The sequence below is a fragment of the Sorghum bicolor genome, chromosome 1, assembly GCF_000003195.3.
Source record: "Sorghum bicolor cultivar BTx623 chromosome 1, Sorghum_bicolor_NCBIv3, whole genome shotgun sequence".
Taxonomy (NCBI): Eukaryota; Viridiplantae; Streptophyta; class Magnoliopsida; order Poales; family Poaceae; genus Sorghum; species Sorghum bicolor.
The window spans coordinates 60652870-60672996 of record NC_012870.2 but is presented as its reverse complement, the minus strand read 5'-3'; the positions used below and the strand labels follow the sequence as shown (position 1 = coordinate 60672996).

At 43.7% G+C, this 20127-nt stretch overlaps 3 protein-coding genes across 5 annotated transcripts; 2 read left to right on the top strand and 1 right to left on the bottom strand.

Moving 5' to 3' along the window:
* LOC8063167 (probable glutathione S-transferase GSTU6) lies at window positions 1–1197 on the bottom strand. The gene is made up of 2 exons (XM_002464989.2): window positions 717–1197; window positions 1–573 (listed from the first exon to the last, which is right to left on the bottom strand). Exons 1-2 carry the CDS (start codon window positions 1038–1040, stop codon window positions 187–189), a joined length of 711 nt encoding a protein of 236 aa, XP_002465034.1. The 5' UTR covers window positions 1041–1197; the 3' UTR covers window positions 1–186.
* On the top strand, window positions 2347–7096 carry LOC8063166 (glutathione S-transferase T3). 3 transcript variants are annotated; one of them, XM_021451709.1, is made up of 8 exons: window positions 2347–2682; window positions 2775–2980; window positions 3297–3585; window positions 3675–4825; window positions 5154–5316; window positions 5394–6578; window positions 6663–6704; window positions 6834–7096. In XM_021451709.1, the coding sequence occupies exons 4-6, from the start codon at window positions 4518–4520 to the stop codon at window positions 5886–5888; spliced, it is 966 nt and encodes a 321-aa protein (XP_021307384.1). In that variant the 5' UTR covers window positions 2347–2682; window positions 2775–2980; window positions 3297–3585; window positions 3675–4517; the 3' UTR covers window positions 5889–6578; window positions 6663–6704; window positions 6834–7096. The 3 variants fall into 3 exon arrangements, with proteins under 3 accessions (XP_021307384.1, XP_021307385.1, XP_002467612.1); XM_021451710.1 differs by having other exon boundaries at window positions 2347–2980; window positions 3403–3585; XM_002467567.2 differs by having other exon boundaries at window positions 2347–2980.
* Window positions 16826–20127, top strand: LOC8063162. Its single transcript, XM_002467564.2, has 5 exons — window positions 16826–17237; window positions 17342–17718; window positions 18503–18606; window positions 18949–19277; window positions 19367–20127. The coding sequence occupies exons 1-5, from the start codon at window positions 16902–16904 to the stop codon at window positions 19748–19750; spliced, it is 1530 nt and encodes a 509-aa protein (XP_002467609.2). The 5' UTR covers window positions 16826–16901; the 3' UTR covers window positions 19751–20127.

Here is a 20127-nt window from a genome sequence, read left to right as displayed (position 1 = left end):
TGACTTCAAAATAAAATTTTACAAATAATCACTGACAAACTGACCAACGGCAAGTAGGCAACGTACATCGTGCAGAGCACGTTCCGTTTATTTCTTTTTCGTCACTAGCTGAAAGCCTGAAAGTCTGAACCACGTGGCAAGCAGCTAATCCCAGACTGATAGTAATAATCTAATAAGCCTGCGCTTTCAGTTGCTTGCATCACCGGCGGCCGCAGCCGCTAGACGTGCCATCAACATCTTGCCGAACTCAACCAGCCTGCTCACGTCTGGCATCACCGGCTCCACGGCTTCCAGCGCGCCAAAGCGCTCCGACCACGCCGCCAGCTGCGGAGTCCGTTCAGGGTCGAAGGGCTTGACGCCGTGCATCTCATCTGCCGCGCGCACCCACCCGAGCATGCCGCCGAGCACGACGTCCACGAACCCGACGCTGTCGCCGCCGAAGAAGGGCTTCCCTTTGCCGCAGTCCCTCAGCGCCCCCTCCAAGGTCTCCAGCGCGACGAGCGACTGCTTTTTTCCCTCAGCCTTCTCCTCCTCCGTCTTGCCCATCGTCGACTTGTTCCAAGCGGGCGTCATCTGCACCCACACATACACACGACGTTTGGTTGATAAGTCATCGCAGAAAGTAGTGTTAGCTGAATATGTTGTGAGAGAAAAACATTGCTGAATGATAAGCTGTGGCAATCGATTGGAAGATTTGATGGGCGATAGATGCGTACCTTGTCATCGATGTAGGCGGCCCAGAAGCGAGCGATGGCGCGTTCGTAGGGGTCAGCAGGGAGGAGGGACGGGCCGGTGCCGGCGAAAGCTTCGTCGATGTACTGCAGGATGACCTGCGACTCACAGACGGGTTTTCCGTTGTGGATGAGCACGGGAACCTTGCTGTGGACGGGGTTGGATTTGAGGAGGAGCTCGCTCTTGTCCCTGAGATCCTCCTCGACGTACTCGTAGCTCAGGCCCTTGAGGCTGAGAGCGAGTTTCACCCGCAGCACGTACGGGCTCGCCCACATACCCAGCAGCTTCAGGTCGTCTCCTCCGGCCATTGATGGAGCTGCAGGGTCTCACTAATGTTGTACTTGTAGTAGGCTTTGTTTTTTCGTTGGCTTAATTCTTGGTGATTGGGGAGGGAAGTGCCAGGGAGTCTATATATACACAAAGGCAGAGCATCCTCTGCTATGATGACAATTCTTTAGTTTGTCTTGAATCGATTGACTTCTAGCGTCTCCCACGTTTTTTTTAACAGATTGTTGGAATTAACAATCTACAGAGCCCTTGTTACTTGGACGAGGATCCAAGAAATTGTGGGTGACATCCCATGCCGGCAATAAATTTTATTTTTTGGTCAGCTGGCGAGGCGAGTTCGCTTCTGACGCCTGAGAAATTTCCTATGGGTTCTATCTTAAAGGGTCTATTTGACACGGCTTATCTCCGACTCCGGCTCTGACTTCTCTAGAAGAGTTTTACTAAATATTTTTCTAAAAAAGTTATTTTTAAATAAAAAATAAAGAAGCCGAAACCGTTTTAGTGAAGACACAAATTATAGCTTCTTCAAACGGCTCTGGCTCCTTTAGAGTAGCAAGAAGTCATGCCAAACACCTCAAAGAGACAATAAGGCCTTATTTAGTTTCAAAAAAAATCAAGATTTTTCATCACATTAAATATTTTAGATGTATGTATGAAACATTTAATATAGATAAAAAAGTACTAATTGTACAGTTTATCTATAATTTGCGAGACAAATCTTTTAAACTTAGTTAATACAGTATATAATTGGACAATAATTACTAATAATTACAAATTCAAAAATGCTACAATAGTCAAATCTAAAAAATTTAGTGAACTAAACAAGGCCTAAACATCATGATCGACGTATTCTTGACAGTGTGTAAGGTGCTACTGTATGTTATACTTTTATTAATATATTTCCAGCCTTATCCTCCTCCAAACTCCAACGAACCAACCACGACCGCAAGCCCTGCCTTCGGCCTTTGACTCCATTTTATAGTTCCGAGAGTTTCCTCATCCGAATCGCAGGCGGGCGGCGGCTCAGCGTGTGGCGGTCGACGACTCCGCGCCTGGCAGTCGGCACTTCCTCATCATCTACACCAGTGAGGACACTCTTACTTGTCAAAAATAGTGAGGACACCGTCTTCAACTTCCTCACTCAGTATCCCGATGCCCCTAGCCACATGTGTTGAGTTGAATTAGGGCACTCACAATGCAGACTCTACCATGGAGTCTATCTCTATTAATTATACTGCCACATAGGCACTTTGCTGATGTGGCTGGCTAATAAATGAAGAAAGAGAGTAAAAAAATGAAGAAACGACGTCTATATAAGACGTCGAGTCGTCGTTCGGTTCGAGGCCGGAAGACTCCCGCAAGACTCGCGTTGGGTGAGGGCAGCGTCGAGTCTATGGATCCCGTACGCCGCCGCCATCCTCTTCCGCTCGCGCGCCACCGAGCGGTCTTCTCCCCCGCGCGCGCTCTTCTCCCGCGCACTTCCCTCCTACGCGCGCGTCTTCTCCCGCGCACAGCAATCTCCCGCGCGCGCTCGAGGAGGTGAAGCCGCCGTCGCCGCCAAAATTTCCAGGAAGCACGCCTCTTTCATGCCCCATCCCCTCCAAGCCTCCCCGTTAATCTCCAACAATCTGCTGCCTATCTCCCATCGAGGTTCATATTCAGGTGCATCCATAGCTCCCTTCGATTCTATCTCCTCCCCCATCAACTGTGACTGCAGAGATCTCCCAATCTCACTAATGAATCGATTAAAAAAGACTGATGGACGGCGAGGCAAAAGCGCCCCTAGAACCCGTCCTCCATCCGCTCCATCCGTCCATGCTGCTGGGACATGTGGTCCGGTCGCCGGATCTGCTGGAATCCACGCTCAAGCTGGAGGCATCGGTGTTCCTCAAGATGCTAGTGTTCTTCGAACTAGTGTTTCTTCTGTTGGTGGATGGTGGTCAGCGTCATCTCCTGCCGGGTAAGTTTCAGAGAAGTGGATTTGTTGATTATAGATGTTTTTTTGCTCAGTCTATTGAGATCTGCAAAGAATTTGATATTCTTCCTTTTTCCTTTTTGACATCTGAAACTTAATGTCTTGAAATTAGAATATATACCTTGGTGTTAATTTGACAGAGAAGCTACTACAACTACTTTTGTGGCCAACGTTATTTTCTAGTAGTTCAGATAGTTGGCTGTTTAGTTCAGATAGTTGGCTGTTTTTTTTATCTTACTTAAGATAGTATGTTGTGATAGTTAGATAACTAGAATGAGGTTGCCAATTCATATGGTTGCAGGTTATACCCACCAGGAGGGTTCTCAAATTTTCTGCATTCATACCCATTTGCTAACCATCCTAATGGAAATGAAAATTTTCATTTTGTTGGTGCTGGAATGAGTCAGTCTACAGTGCCACCAATTGAACGGGGAGCTACAAGAACTCCCTCTCCAGCACAACAACCTCATGATACAGTGGATGATATAGTCGATGATTTAGATGCGCAAGAAGATGAAACAATTAATGTTGATGATGATTGTCGAACTGAGAAGCGTTTGAATTGGAAGGTACCTGACGACATACGATTGGTAGGTTGAAACCAAGCTATCTCCATGCTTTGTTTTTTTCTGTAGGCCAATGCTTTTTTTAACTATGTTTTCTTTTGTTGTTTTTGTAGGCCTTTGCTTGGTTGCGATGTTCAAAGGACCCAGTAGATGGAAATGACAAGAAGACAGATGCTTATTTCCTAGTTCAGTCGTATACTGCTGATGGTATATCATATATACGTTTGGTGATATTGTTGAGGTGTAGGGGTGGATCACACGGTAGTATACCACAGCTGATCAGCTTTGTTTGTGTTGCATAATAAATGTCTTTATTTATAGAAACTACAGTTGCAAACTTTGCATTGGGAAGCATGGTTTCTTGTGATAGAGTCTTCGAGATTTAGACTCTACAGTGGAGTCTGCACTGTGAGTGCCCTTAGAGAATATAAATAAATTAGCTTAAGTTCCACCCAATATAGTCCAACATATATAGACTAAGGTAGACATGAAGGTATCCCATACAAAGCCAAAATGTTTATATGAGAATCTTCCATCATCATATTCATTGCAAACGTCATTTATGATGAATTCAGAACTCCATGTGTACATTTTAGAGCAAGTATACTAATCGACTGCTAGCCGGCGGAGAGGGAGTCCACGTAATCAGAAAACAGCCACGTCAGGAGAGAGATTACGGAGCGGGCGCTATTCTTTTCGCCCGGCTGTAGCGCAGCGTACGAGAAAAAAACGCCGTCTTTCAGCCCGATGCGAGCGAGAAGCCGGCGCTTCATCCTCCCGTCTCTGTCCTCTCCGATCCCGTGCTCCGCCTTCCCTCCCAGGGAGAAATCGACCGTGCTCTTCCCGCCAAATCGATTCCTCGCGCGCCAAATCGAAGGATTTAAGCCTCTAATCTTCTCCAGTCGCCACCTCTCCCAAACCCTAGCCGCCATACCAATAGCCTTCACTTGGGCGAGATGAGTCGGAAGTCCAAGAGAACATCTGCACCAACGCCCATGGAGATTCCGCCGCCGGTGGCTCAGTCTGGTCAGCCTGCTCCTCCGCCGTCCATCCCTTCCATGTTTGGACCTGGTGTCTGGTGCCCACCTCGCCCGCCGCAGTCCATGCCTCCCTCCTCCGCGCCATGCTGGCTAACCGGCGTACAGCAACCGGGCATGGCAAGCTCGTCGGCTCAAGGACCTTGGTGGGCACCTCCAGGCGCTGGTGCTTCAGCATATCCTTGGTCTGGGCCTAATAATCTTGAGGAGTCCGATGTGCAAGAATGGTATGTTATCTCTGTGATTAATATTATGTGCAAGTATTCCATCTCTGTATCTACGAAATTAGATGTCTTGTATTTGAGAGACTTCAACAGTTTTTGTGATGCTTCTTATTTAGTTAAACATGAATTTTTGAACCGTAGATCTCTAGTTCTAAGCTGCTATTTATTTTTATCTTTGTAGTAATGATGATTAATATTTATGTGCAAGTATTCCATCTTTGTAGCTATGATTAATATTCTTTTTAACCATAGATCTCTAGTTGTAAGCTGCTATTTATTTATTTCTAGTTCTTGAATGCAATTTTTAATTTTGGGTTTATTTTTTTACTAGGGGATTAGATTCTCACCCTCCTGGTGGTTTCCTAAATATTTTGAAGAGCACACCACAAGCTGCAAGCAATGGGAGTTCGTCACAAGCAATACATATTGATGTTGACAACAATACTAGGACTGAAAAACGCTTGACATGGACAAAAAAGGAGGATCTTAGATTGGTAAGATCTTTTTTTGTTAATTGTCTCCATGTGTTACATTGTTAGTGCATCAGTTAACATCGTTTGACAAATTTTAGGTCGCTGCTTGGGTGAATAATTCAAATGATCCAGTCCAAGCCAATTATAAGAAGAATGATCAGTACTGGAAAGGTGTTGCTGATGTATTTAATAGCACCACTCCAAAAGATCGAGTCAGGACAGCCAAGCAAATAAAGGATCACTTTGGAAGAATTAAGAAAAGGGTTGCTTGTTTTTGCGGTAATTGGAAGGAGGCCAATGCTATGTGGGCTAGTGGTGAATCTGATGAGGACGTAATGAACAGGGCACTGGAAAGTTACGCAGAAGACCACAAAAAGGATGGGCCATTCATGTTTAGGCATTGTTGGGAAGTTCTTAGTAAGGAGCCAAAATGGGACGCCTATCTGGAACGCCTCGAGGATCTTGAACCAGGCAAGAGAAAGTTTGTTGAGGATGATGAGGAGCAACATTTCTCTCTAGATGATGATGAACGGCCAATAGGGGGAAAGAAAGCTAAGGAGCAGAAAAAGAAAAAAAACAGCAGCATTGTATAATAGATCTTGAAGATGAGCTTAACAACTTTTTAGATGCTCAAAAAGCAGCAAATGAAGGGCGTGCAGAGATGCTAGAAACACAAAGGCGTGTGTCCAGTGAGAAGCTTGAATCTCGGAGACTTGCTCACCTTGCAGCAAAAGAGCACAAGGAGGCAGTTATGCTAGAAACATATAGATCATTATTGATGCAAAACTTCCTCAAATAGAGAAGCACCAGTTGTTTGCGGAGCATCAAGAAGGGGCAAGGAAAGGATGGGCAGCCTTCATGAAGTCTATAACACTTCCTCAAATAGAGAAGCACCAGTTGTTTGCGGAGCATCAAGAAGGGGCAAGGAAAGATGTAGAGCGTGCTTTTGGGGTATTGCAATCCCGTTTTGCCATTGTTCGTCGGCCCGCACGTCTATGGAAGAGAAAGAGTATTGGAAGGATTATGCTCGCTTGTGTGATTCTCCACAATATGATAGTGGAAGATGAAAAAGAGGATGTTAATATTCATATTGACTTGAATGAGAATCCAGGGGCATCCTTTGCTCTACCTCCTGAAGTGAACACTAGTCGTAATCCACGCTTTGCCGATGTCATGCGTAGAAAAGCTGCTATTCGAGATCGTCCACAACATACCCAACTTAAAAATGATCTCATTGAGCACATTTGGTGTAAGTTCCGAAATAGGCAACATAACTAGTCATGGTACAATTCTAAAATCTCTATATTTCTGTTGTTTTTTTCTTTTACAATGGGGATTAACATGATGTCTTATATGTATATTTTCAGGACCGGGCATGGCGTGCTAGAAGCTGCAGATGCTACTTGCAGGTATTCATTCAAATTCTGGCCATGTTCTCTTCAACATATCTAATCTACGTTTGTCTGCAAATAGAAATTGCTTTATCTGATTTCCAGGACCCATATATTCTAACTGTATGCAGTATTATAAACTTGCAGTGTCATGACTTTTGATGCAAATGGGCTGGCTGGTCGACTCTACTGAAGTCAAGCCATCAACTATGGCTTCATGTTTCTATCAGCATCGTCTAGATGAATAAATAATGGCTTATGTGCCGATGAACTTTAGTATTGGTTAAAATTATTGCTTTTGTATAAGACCGATCTTTAAGTGTCATGTCTTGGTGCTATTCCACCGTATCATTATTGTATTGTTGTTTGAGATTTGAAATTTATCTGGTATTGTTTCTTTTATTTTACTACCCTCATAAATGTTTCTTGGCAATGGCATGGATGCACTTATCTGTTTTTCTAGATGAATGAGCACATACATATGGCCACAAAGATGTAGGCCACACCAGATTGTATGGTCATGAGAACATTAAATACTCATTATCTGCACTACCGCCAGTTAAATAGCCAACCCATAATACTACCAGGCTGAATGGTTGGCTGTAAATGATATGGCATGTGCTTACAGCCGGCTGCTGGCTAAATTATAGTACTTGCTCTTAGCAGTTTCACGGTGCCCTAATTAATGGGGCTCATAAATGGTTTCTGAATTTCACGGGTCAATATAGGCCTTGTTCAGTTGCCAAATTTTTTTTTGGTTTTAAGCACTTTAGCGTTTTTGTTTGTATTTGATAATTATTATCTAAATATATTGATCATTCGTCTAGCAAATTATAGATGGACTATGCAATTAATTATTTTTTATATTTCTATACATACGTCTAAAGATTTGATGTGACAGGAGAATTTTAATTTTTTTAAAAAAACTAAACAAGGCCATAGTTTGTTCTATTCAACATTGAACGCATCATCTGACACATGCAGCTATACTGATCCTTAAAAGTGGTTACGTGGGAACCTTCCATCATCATATTCGATGCAATCGTCATGGATGACGCATGAATTCAGAACTCCATGTGTACATGATTTTATTATTTCAGCAGTTTTACGATCGAGTATGATCGAAGTTCTCCTGTGGCTGCAATGAAGCACGCGCGCGCCGCTAGGACAGAAGCGATAGAGTTCAAACACAAGCAAGACAATGGCTGGAGGACATGATGATGAGCTGCACAGCTGCTGGGCATGTGGGCGAGCCCGTTCGCGCTGCGAGCGAGGCTGGCGCTAAGCTTCAAGGGCCTCAGGTACCAGTACAAGAAGGGGGACCTCAGCAACAAGAGCGACCTCCTCCTCTGTTTCCAACCCGGTGCACAAGAAGGTGCCCGTTCTTATCCATAACGGCAAGCCTTTTTTTTTTTGACAACTGCAAAATAAATTTATTACCCGCAGCAAGAAGCTGATATAATGGTGATAGAGTTGAGGTCTACATGAAGTAGAGCCTGAAACAAAAAACAAATGGGTCCACAATGAGACCTAGTGCAATTACAATCTTGGGTTGTGAGCAGGGAGTTCTAGGTCTGTTTAGCCAAAGTGTCTGCTGTTGTGTTTTGTCTTCGGTTGATCTTGAATAGTTGGGCCTGAAGGCTGGCTGCGGTGTTGGAGTAAACCTGCGTAAAATGTTTGATTCTCCACTGGGGAGGGTTTTGTTGTTGCTCTTGATGAAGGAAGTACACCAGCTGCTGGGAATCTGAAAGAAAGGTGCAGGATTGGATTTGAAGAGCTTTGACGATAGTTGCTCCAAGGGCGAGAGCTGCTGCTTCACCCATGAGAACAGATCGGCAATTGTGCAGTTGCGCCTTGACATAGATGGCTTGAAGGGGCTGAACCTGAAAATTGAGAATAAAAATACCTAGGCCTGCCTTGTTAGTGTTTATGTTCTGGTTATCTAGAACCACAACAACATCAACATAACATCTTGAGCCTTGGAGGCTTGCAGAGTAGGGGCAGAAGTGTGGGGGTGCTTCTTGGATTTGAGTAGATTCCTGCAAAACCGAAAGTTGATTACCTGGAAGTTGAGCAAACTGGGTCGATGACTGAGGAGCGTTGTGCTCATTGTAAATCATATAGGCTTGTGCTGCATAGTGAACCTGAGGAGGCGTCCATTCCATCATGTTGAAATGGTAATCGTTCCTGGCTTTCCAAATGAACCAGAGAGTATAAAGAATTTTGCAGAGTAAAGGTTCAGGAGTATTATCAGTGATGATGAGAGCCAAGGTTGATTGGACACCATCTAATTCTGGAGCTAAGTTTGATGTATTAATGGAGGGATTAGCTGTGAGCCATACCTGTCTCGGTAGATGAGTCACAGATCATCGTGCAGTACATCGATGAAGTCTATAGCGGCACAGGCACCTCCCTCCTCCCTGCTGACCCTTAAGAACGTGCCATGGCGCGATTCTGGGCTGCCTTCATCATTGACGACAAGGTTAGTAGTAGTTAGTATGTTAGCCGTTCAGTAGTGTTTTTCTCTCATAATAAATCAGCGAACAATACTTTTTGTTGCCACTGCATTTCCAATTTGTATCCATCAATTCAGTTCAAGTATTTATGTTGACTGACGTGTTTATATATTGCAGCTCCTGCCCTCATGGATGCAGGCTAGCAAGGGAAAGACTATGGAGGACAAGATGTAGAGGTTGAAACCTACGTTTGCAGCGATCGAAACCCTAGAGGCTGCCTTCAGGGAGTGCTCCAAGGGGAAGCCCTTCTTCGGCGGGGACAGCGTCGGGTACTTGGACGTCATGCTTGGCGGCCTAGTGGCATGGGTACATGCCTCCAAAGCGCGCCATGGATTGGAACTCTGGTGCCTCCCGGAGCCCACTCCTAAACGCGTGGGTGGAGCGCTTCAGTGCGCTGGATGAGATGAGAGCAGTACTACCGGACATTGACAGGCTAGTCGAGTATGCCAAGATGAGGGAGGCCCTGGCTGCAGCCGCGAATAGATGAATGAAACGGACTGGTGTCGAGATGGCGTTTTTACCGACTCTGTTTCTGTATTGCTGGTGAAAACTGTACTGTGTATGTAGGTACTTAATAAAATAGATACATACACCCATAAATAAATATATAGTTTTTTTTGCAACAATATAAAAAACTCAACCAGGGGGGTGAGACATCCCCTAATTTTGTTATAAGAAGATTGTACCGTGACTCGAACCCGAGCTGGCTCGCAAACCATTGCTTTGGCGTGTTGTGCTGACCAGTTGCACTATATATCATGCACTAAGGCAAAAAGGCACAACACAGACGCTCCTTAGGGATATCACAGACGCTCAAGGAAACGTCTGCAGTAAGGAGTCTGTGATAAGAAACTATCACAGACACGTCCAAGCGCGTCTGTACAAAGTTCCTACTACCGACGCGTATTAATAAAACGCGTCTGTGGTATTGTCATCTTATCACAGACGCGCTTACACGCGTCTGTAGTAAGTATCTTCTACTGACGCCTATTAATTAAAAAGCGGCTGTGGTATTTACTTAATGCAGACGCTTCTGCGCGCGTCTGTAATTGAGTGTCTACTACCGACGCATTTTACGTAACACGCGTCTGCAGTAATTAATCTGGCAAGCAAACAATCAGTACGATCTGGCGTCACATGCGTCAGCACTGATTCAAATTAACACATCACATGCATGCATTACACAGAAACAACAATGATCCTCAAAGTATACGTAGTTCCATAAACGCGGGAAGGCCTCTTCATGTTTTTAACACACGACCATTAATTAAGTTAATTAACTCTTCAAATGTACCTCCAAAGCTCACGGCATCAGATGATCTAGCTATTTAATTATCTTTTGTAGGGTCATAATGAAACTCGCCTCCATCTTTCACGATCTGATCCATAATAAACTTGGACACCACCTCTCGAGTCTCCTCCACGTTGACTTCCATGCTTAGGGCGTCGAAATCCTGTAAAACACAACATAATATCCAAAGATATAAAACTGCATATTCTAGCAAGCATAAGAATATCTACTTTTGTGATGTTCTGCATATCAGTTTATTCCACCAGTCAATGCTGATTAGTTATATTGATTGTTTTGAGATCTTGTGTCAATATTTTAGTGCCACCACAATGCTTCTATAACTTTGTCGGACCCCCTACAGATCAGCAGGTATTTTTTTTATATGCCCTTTACTTACTGGCTGAGTTCACATTCCCTTTGTTGGGTCTTTGTTCCACCTTAGGAAGAGCAGAACCAATGGAATGGTGGCTATATGTTATGGGTATACCCAATGATATGATCAATATGGTTATGCTACACAAAATCGTGGGTATGAAAAATATCCACGATTAACCACCACATCAAATCCCTAAGCTGAAGCCCCAAGGTATGTCATCCCCTGCTATCCTCTGTTTCCTCCCCTGCTCTCCTCTGTTCCCTTCTCCTCTCCTCTATTCCCTGCTGCTCTCTGCTCTCCTCTGTGGTAAATGAAGTATGCAGCAGGAAGCTTGTAGTTTCTATTATTCAGACCTCAATGGGAGATGGACTGACAGAATGCATTGCTCAGCCAGTTGTTTTTTCTAATAAAATAGAAGTAGAGGGCTCACCAACTGCTGTTAGATTTTCCAGTTTGGTCATTCCCTGCTGCTCTCCTCTGTTTCCCTGTTCTGAACTCAGAAGTGGTCTGAATCTAGGATGTCGACAACAGAGGCCGAACCGGCAACAGGAAATGAGGGAGTATATGCAACTGAAGTACCAGCCTTACACAAGATGGCAACAAGGATCCTCTCTTTGACATCAAGTGCATCTGGTTGTGAAAGAAATTGGAGCGGGTTTGAAGCAGTAAGTAGCTATCTGCTGTCAGCATTTCAGAAGTTTTTCAATTAAATTGCAGACCTGAACATGTTCTTATTTAGTTATTTTTAATCTATAGATACACACTAAGAAGAGAAATAGGCTTACTACATTCAGTTCAACTCCAAGCTGCTTAAAAAGCTCAAGGATTTTTGCATGAGAATGGAGATGATTGTGCATTATAGTGGTCTATAGAGATGAGGAGGAAGAAGTTGGTCTGTTCTTGGAGATGCAGTGGGAGCAGAAGAACAACTTCAGCTGCGTAGGAGTGCTAGAGTGAGAGAGCTCTATGAAGGAGAAGAGTTTGAAACTGATAAAGAAGAGTTTGATGAAGATGACTACTTGGAACCCTATTGAAACCCTATTGAAGAAGGAAGCTGACACTGTTTGGATCGCATGAGTAGGCGGCTCCAATGAAAGCAGACCAACAGCCTCTGTTGTTTTCTCTCTTGTCATCACGTTCTTCCCTCTGGCTGGAGAGCTAACAAACATTGCAACAATGAATGGCCAAGGCAACATTGTCCTATCCTTCTTGTCTAATTCTGCATTGGCGGTTTCCTTTGCTTTCCTCAATTAATCACATGTCTGCCACGCGTTTGATTATTAATTTGATTGACTATCTAGTATAAGTCCTTCTTTATCAATGAATCACTGAATCTATAGCATCTCAAGTAAAGTACAGGAACTGAACTCAATAATCAATCAATTATTCTTCAAAGAAGAGACAATTATATTTAATTGGATGCATTTTGCAGTGAGCTATTTAGTCGCAATTATTGGTAAATTGGTAATTGTTCAAACAATGGGAAATACTTATGCTTAATTTGGGGCATATTTTGCAATGATATATGCCATCTTTTATTCTTTAACTACGAAAAGCTGCTACATGAGAAAATGGATCAAAACTCATCCGTGTCACTTCAACTTGAGAAATGTAGGAGAAATATCATGGTCGATCGCAAAACCTTATGGAAGATGAAAATAAGAAAATGTATAGATGATTTAGAGCCTGTTTGGATTAGCTAAGTCTAATTATTAGTCGACAAACTATTAGCCACTGCCAGCTAGTTGTACTTGGCTAAAAATTAGCCACCCATTAACTCTCATGTTAGGATGAACATAACAAGAGCTAGTTAATTTTAGTTGTTAGGCCATGGGATCCAAACAGGTCCATAATATTTAGTAGTACATACACGAATGTACTCCGGCCCTCCATCACATTAAATCAACTTCTAGAGCTAACCTAAATCAAATTATTTTAATTCTGACCAAAAAAATTTATAGAAAACAAAGACCAATACTTGTGATACCAAATTAGTATGAGACTAGATACATCATGAGGATATATTTTCGAAAATTTCTTTTTCAGTGTCACAGTATCGTTATGCTTCTTTGTATAAAATTGGTCAAACTTAAAATGCGCTCTGGTTCGCAGAAACCAAGGAAGGCAGAAGAGGAGCTAGCCGGTTAGCCATGAGCTTAGTAACCAATTTGGTAAAGCTGTGAATAAGACTTATAGGCCGAAAATCTTTGATTTCCACCGCATCCACTTTCTTAGGAAGTAGAGTAATGAAAGCCGAGTTTAGGAGCCGAAATTTAAAGACATGACCTTGCTGGATGGCGTCCAACGCCGTCAGCACATCCAACTTAATAATGCTCCAGCAGGTTTTATAAAACCTCCCCGTAAAGCCATCCGGCCCTGGGGCCTTATCTAATGGCATATCCTTAACAATAGACCAAACCTCGTCCTCAGAGAATGGAACATCCAGCTCAGATAAGTCATGTTGTTGAACTGCCAAAGCATCTAAATCAAGGGTGAACTCTCTTTCTTCAGCCCTGCCTAGAATGTTCTCATAGAAATCATCCACTGCCCTCTGCTTTTCCTCCTGCGATACTACCACCTGATTACCCACTTGCAATTTTGGGATGAAGTTCTTTTTTCTGTATCCGCCTGAAGATGGAAGAAAGCAGTATTAGCATCCCCTTCTCGAATATAAAGGATCCTAGATCGCAGTCGTGCAATGGTTCTTTCTAAGGAAGCCAAACCAAGACAGTGAAGTTTAAGCTTCTTTCTCAGCCATTCCTCATGTTGAGACAGCGCCCTAAAATCTCTTTCTATCTCCAAACGGTGGAGGATTTCCCTGGCCACCTCTAGCTGACTTTTGATATTCCCAACTTTATGTTGCCCCCACTTATGCAACCCCTTTCTGAGACGTTGCAGTTTAATAAAAAGGCGCTCCACAGCACAATTAGATTGCACAGGAGCCTCCCAATTCTGCTTCACAGCATAAAAAAACCAGGAATTTTGGTCCTGAAGCTCTCAAAATGGAATCGACGCTTGCCGGAAGTGCTAACCTTGAAACCAAGAATGAGTGGACAATGATCTGAGACTCCAGCTGTTGTGCTTTGCAGCACAGCATCAGGAAAAATATTGTCCCAATCTCCACAGCAAAAAGCCCTATCAAGTCTGACCAAAGTAGGCGATCGCCTTTCATTGGACCAAGTAAATTTACGGCCCAGGAGCGGGACTTCCTCGAGATCATTGTCATCTATAAAACGCCTAAATCTTCCCATCATTGCTCATTGTGCAATGGACCTTGGCTGCTCAGTGGAGATTTTAATCTGATTTATCAGCATCCTTCTCAAATATCAACTAACAGCTCCACCACATATAACTTCATTCCCATCTCATAAAGCCTCTCTCTTGGAATCTTCTTCCACTCTTTGCATGGTACCTTAACTCTGAGTACCTCATAGAAGGTTTTGAAGTTTGTGGACCAATCCACATCTGTTAGCAAACCAAACCCAGATGCAATTTGAGCAAACACTTTCCAGTGACAGTACTTTGGTGGAATGCCTCTCATCTCCACCCACACCTCCTCCAACTCACTATGTGGTTCCAGATCTCCAATCCATTCAAGAACTTCAACTTGAACCCCTTCCTTTCTAAGATTAAAAGATGGGTAATTCTTGATGTCACTAACCCTCTTGTTAGGTGGGTACCTGACTAAGAATCTCCCAGATTCTAATTCCCTTATCTGCCAGGCCAGTCCTTACTATAAATTTCAGACAATTCCACCTCCAATTCAGCAAGAGAGATTTGACCTGTCTTCACTGTAACTACACCACAATTTGTAAGATTAAGCCATTGAGTTGATTCAACATTGGGCACCTCAAGGTGATAAAATTCAATTTTGTGTCCTTTATTACGCAAGTATAAAGTTTCTAATAGCATAGTTTCAAATTCTTTTTTATTAATTCTCAAATGTAAAGTTTTTGAACCCAGCATTATAAATATATAATGCAATAGGCCAGAGTTTTTATAACCTCAGTACAAAGTTGTCATAATTCAAAGTTTCTAAAATTTTGTAATTGTGAAGTTTTTTGAAGCTAACAGTATAAAGTTTAGATTGTGATAGCTCAAAGTTTATTTCAAGCCATAAGTATAAAGTTTGTAATGTGCTTGTTCAAACTTTATAAATTCTGAGCTTAAAGTTTTGTACATAGCATTACAAAGGTTTTATATGATAGTTTATAAATTTGTAGTTTAAAGTTTTCCTTTTTATTTTTTTTTCATTGTATGTGCAACATAGCTAACAATTGCATATATGACTTTTTTCCCCACAAAATATAATGGTATTCATTGTTTAATTTTGAAGGATATGTTGGCATACCGCAAGGAGATTGCAAATTACATTCTGAGGCATCCAAAAAATTCAAGAACAATGGATGATGTCAAAAAGTACATAGAGCTTGGTGCCAGCAATCGTAAAAAAATTAAAAAGCAAAACCAAAAATAAATTAGTGTGGCTTGTCCTTTTTTTTTAAAAGAAGTCTTTTTTTTCCTTACTTTTCTCTTTCTGACTTAAACTGAAGTATTTCGCTCTGGACATTTATCTTTGTAATGAGTCTCAGACCTACTTATATGTGTTCTAAAATAGCATTCCCACTCTCACTTGTCGTGCCTAAACATGCAAATGGTGCGGCTGCGGACAGCCCGTTCCCGCTTCCGCACGCGCCGCGCTTCCTCGAACGTGGGCGTGCGCGGCGGTCCGTTTTCACTGTGTTAAGCTTGCGGTGGCCCGTGCACCTGCCATATCATGCTCGTGCAGCTCCTGTCCCTGGCTGCCCAGTGCTCGTCGTTGCCTTCATTAGCTTCTGGTGGCATCCACGGCGAGACACGTACGAGCAGGTAGCTAGACCTATCAAAGAACAGGTACGGAAGGTGCTCATGCACTGCCTGTGCCTCTCATGGAGTCTAAGTTGCGCCGTGGAGAGAGGAGAGTTCTTGGAAGCCGTGTAGCCGGTTTGTCGTAGGCACATTTGCAGAGTGTATGCCCATTATATAGCTGCATAATTAATGCATATTAATTAGCTGCATTAAACCCGCTTCGGATATATGGGTTGCAGCACAGGCTAACATAGGCTTGCGGCACATGCAGCCCGGTGGGCTTGTGGTGTGCCCGTTGTCATTTGCAAATTAATTATTCCCAATTCTGAAAGTTCGGTGGTCAATTGTCTAAATTTTATTATTACAGACGTGTGCTATAAAAGCACGTCTGTAATACTGCTTATTTCAGACATGTGTTCCAGAGAAACGTCTGTACAAAATCTACAGACGCTCGTAACGTACAGGAGTCTGTGTTTAGATTTATTACAGACGCGTCTTTACTGCAGCAGTATTCTCAGTCGTCCGAGTGACTTACTACAGACACGTGTGTGTCAAAGCGCGTCTCTAGTAAGGTACTACAGACGTGTTTTGATAACGTGTCTGTGGGATGACGTCCATATTTGCTCAGTTTTTATATAGTGATGTCTTCGGCTGTGATTTTGGAAACATATTTTTTTACTAGGCACTACTAGTAATTTTAAAAGTTATCCTGAGGTACTAGTAGACCTTTAGAAAAAAAAAGAAGAGAAGGCACCATTTTTCTGCTTAGTACTACCTATCTAAACTTCTTCTCCAAGGATTTGAACAAATCTTGAATGGTTCCAAATTCCAACATTGATTGGTCCTCCAGTGGACACTACATAAAAGAATGAAATAATGTACTACTACATTTCAAAGCAAGCTGGTGAGTTTTATCTACAAATTATTTAAGTGGACTTTCTGCTCATTTAACCAGTTGACCGTTGAATGATTCCATTGGATACGTTAATTTAATCTAGTATCATTTCTAAGGATCACTGGACCAGTGAAGTTCCATTACAATGCATGATCACTATTGAATTAATTACCAAATTGTAGTGTGGCGTATATATGTACACCTCTCGCTCGACCCTGATTAAGAACACAGCATACTACAGAGGCACAAGCAAAAAGGAGTGAAAACCTTTGGTGAACAAAAGCAGATAATGGCTGGAGGAGGAGATGAACTGAAGCTGCTCGGCTCGTGGGCGAGCCCGTTTGTGATCAGAGTGAAGCTTGCGCTCAGCTTCAAGGGCCTGAGCTGCTACGAGAACATCGAGGAGGAGGACCTCTACTACAACAAGAGCGAGCTCCTCCTCAAGTCCAACCCGGTGCACAAGCAGGTTCCCGTGCTCATCCACAACGGCAAGTCCATCTGCGAATCCCAGCTCGTCGTGCAGTACATCGACGAGACCTTCACCACAAGTGACCCCTCTCTCCTCGCCGTCGAGCCCTACGAACGTGCCATGGCTCGCTTCTGGGGCGCGTACATTGACGACAAGGTACTGAGAGATTACTGAATATCAATTGTGCAAGTGTTTCACCAATTAATAGTGTTGGTGATTTGCTCAAACATACTGATGGATCGCGCGCGTACGCCTTGCAGCTGTTTGCCTCGGCATTTCAGGTGAGGAGGGCGAAGACAGAGGAGGAGAAGGCCGAGGCACTGAAGCAGACGATCGCGGCGGTTGAGACCCTGGAGGCAGCCTTCAAGGAGATCTCCAAGGGGAAGCCTTTCTTCGGCGGTGACAGCGTGGGGTACCTGGACATCGTGCTTGGGGGCTTCATACCGATGGTTTACTACGGCGAGGCGCGCTATGGCATCAAGCTCTTCGACGACACGAGAAGCCCGCTCTTGGTGGCGTGGGTGGAGCGCTTTGGGGCATTGGATGCCGCCAAAGCAATACTGCCGGACGTCGACAAGCTGGTCGAGTACAGCGAGATGAAGCAGGCACGAGCTGCAGCCATGGCCGCGGGACACTAGTTGCAACTAATTAAAATCGGCTCAATGATGTAATGTAACGGGCATTTGATCGTGTGAAAAATAAAAATTCTACTACTCCCTGTGTCCGCAGCCCCCCACCCCCCCCCTGTATACATGGTGCATAATAAGTATCATTAAAGTAACCGTAGAATGTAGTCTTATAATAATATATTTCAACATATATTTTTCTTTAAATTTAGTCAAAGTTGAGATTATTTGATTTCTTGGAAAATAAGTTTTTTTTTTACAGAGGCGCTTCGTCTCAACACATACAAAAGTAATGTTAATATTTATAATATATAATTAGTATTATTAATTTATTAGTAGGTCATTAAATCTATTTTTAATAAATATATTTAGATTTAAACTTAAGAAAGTTTGACTAACATTAATATCATAACAAAACTTGTTTAAGAAAGTTTGACTAACATTAACATTAATTTCAACATAATAATAACAATAGTCTTTGTAGAACGCAGATCAACGAAAATGTGTCCTAATGTGAAGCATTGAGTAGTAGTACTACTCTCTTCATCAAACAAAAGAATGCAATTCTCAATTTTCGAAAAGTCAAATAGCTTGAGCTTTAACTAAATTTATAAAAAATACTAACATTTATAATACAAAATAAGTATTATTAGATTAGTTAATATACTTTCATAATAGCTTTTTAGAAATATAAATATTAATATTATTATTATAAATTTAGTTAAACTCGAGTTAATTTGACAGTCACACCCCCCAAAATAGTACTGGTATAACATGGTACTCTGACGGGAGCAGTGACATCACTGCGGAGCCACGATTGACGATTCTTGCAAGTCACGTGAGTCCGTGGGGGCGTCGACTCCAAGGCTTGTCAGGGGTCATCGATCTCGACAGCTCCGGTTTGCAATGCTCTGGCCATATTCCACAAGTAGTCAACCGTGCGACTTGTGCACCGCCGTAGTCGTCACGCACTCACGGCGCTCAGCCGGCGATAGGATTCGAGCTCTCATATTCCATCATCTGTCATATATTCCCTAGACCTGAACATGGAGGAAATCATCCACAAACGGTAGAAGATTATTCGCCCAATATCAGGCTATCAGCTCCTTCCCGGCCATGATAAATAGCCCACCAAAGCACTCTAGAGCTCCAATTCCAGCTTTCAAAAATCACAAAGAATCAAGCACAAAACACCCTTCTAGTTTTGTAGTAGGAGTTAGGACGGGAGACTGTATAGTAAGGGATGGCGAGAGACGGTGGTGAGCTTAAGCTGCTGGGGCTGTGGTCGAGCCCGTTCGTCACCAGAGCGAAGCTGGCGCTCCAGATCAAGGGCCTAAGCTACGAGTACGTCGAAGAGGATCTCGGCAACAAGAGCGAGCTCCTGCTCAGCTCCAACCCGGTCCACAAGGTGGTGCCGGTGCTGATCCACAACGGGAAGCCGGTCTGCGAGTCGTCCGTCATCGTGCAGTATATCGACGATGCTTTCGCCGGCACTGGCCCTTCCATCCTCGCCGCCGATCCCTACCAGCGCGCCGTCGCTCGCTTCTGGGCCGCCTACCTCGAAGACAAGGTAAATAACCTGTCCACCACCCTTCAGGGCCGCCGCCGTTCATGGCTAGAACATTTAGGTGCTGAATTACGCCTACTACACATGTGCAGATTGTGACGCCGTGGAGGCGGGTGTTCATGGTCAAGACCGACGAGGAGAAGGCCGAGGTGATGAGGCAGACGATCGCAGCGGTGGCCGTGCTGGAGGATGGCCTCAAGGAGTGCTCTGGGGGCCAGGGCCCCTTCTTCGCCGGCGACAGCGTCGGGTACGTGGACGTCCTTCTTGGTGGCATGGTGTCGTGGCTCAAGGCAGCCGAGCCGCTCTCCGGCGACAAGATCATCGACGCGGCGAAGACGCCGCTCCTGGCGGCGTGGATGGAGCGCTTTTGTGAGCTCGACGCGGCCAAGGCGGTCCTGCAGGACGTCGATGCGGTGGTCGAGTATGCCAGGGCGCTGCAGGCACGGATTGCCGCCGCAACTGCGAACAATCAGTAGCCGAAACACTGTGTGGGTGGAACCCGGCATGGCGACGTGATTCCCATTGCTAGGTTGGTGAAAGATATACGGCGATGTGTCTTTTATGTGGATCTGTGCTTATTCAAATTCAATGTTCCTGGTTGTTGTGTGCATCAGCTGATCGATGTAATAGGCGTGTAGCGATTAGCGAATATATATAGGGATGAAAGTGTGTGGTTAGCAACGAGCGAGGTAGCAGTTCATTGTCACTTTCTGTTAATTTCTATCTCATTCCTTTGCTTTCAAATACATATAGAATTAAAATAGGTTTGTGTCAATAACGAGGTTTCTGAGATAAAATAGAATGTGCATCCCTACTCAGTATGTATGTTTGGTTCAGGCTTATGGAGATGAAA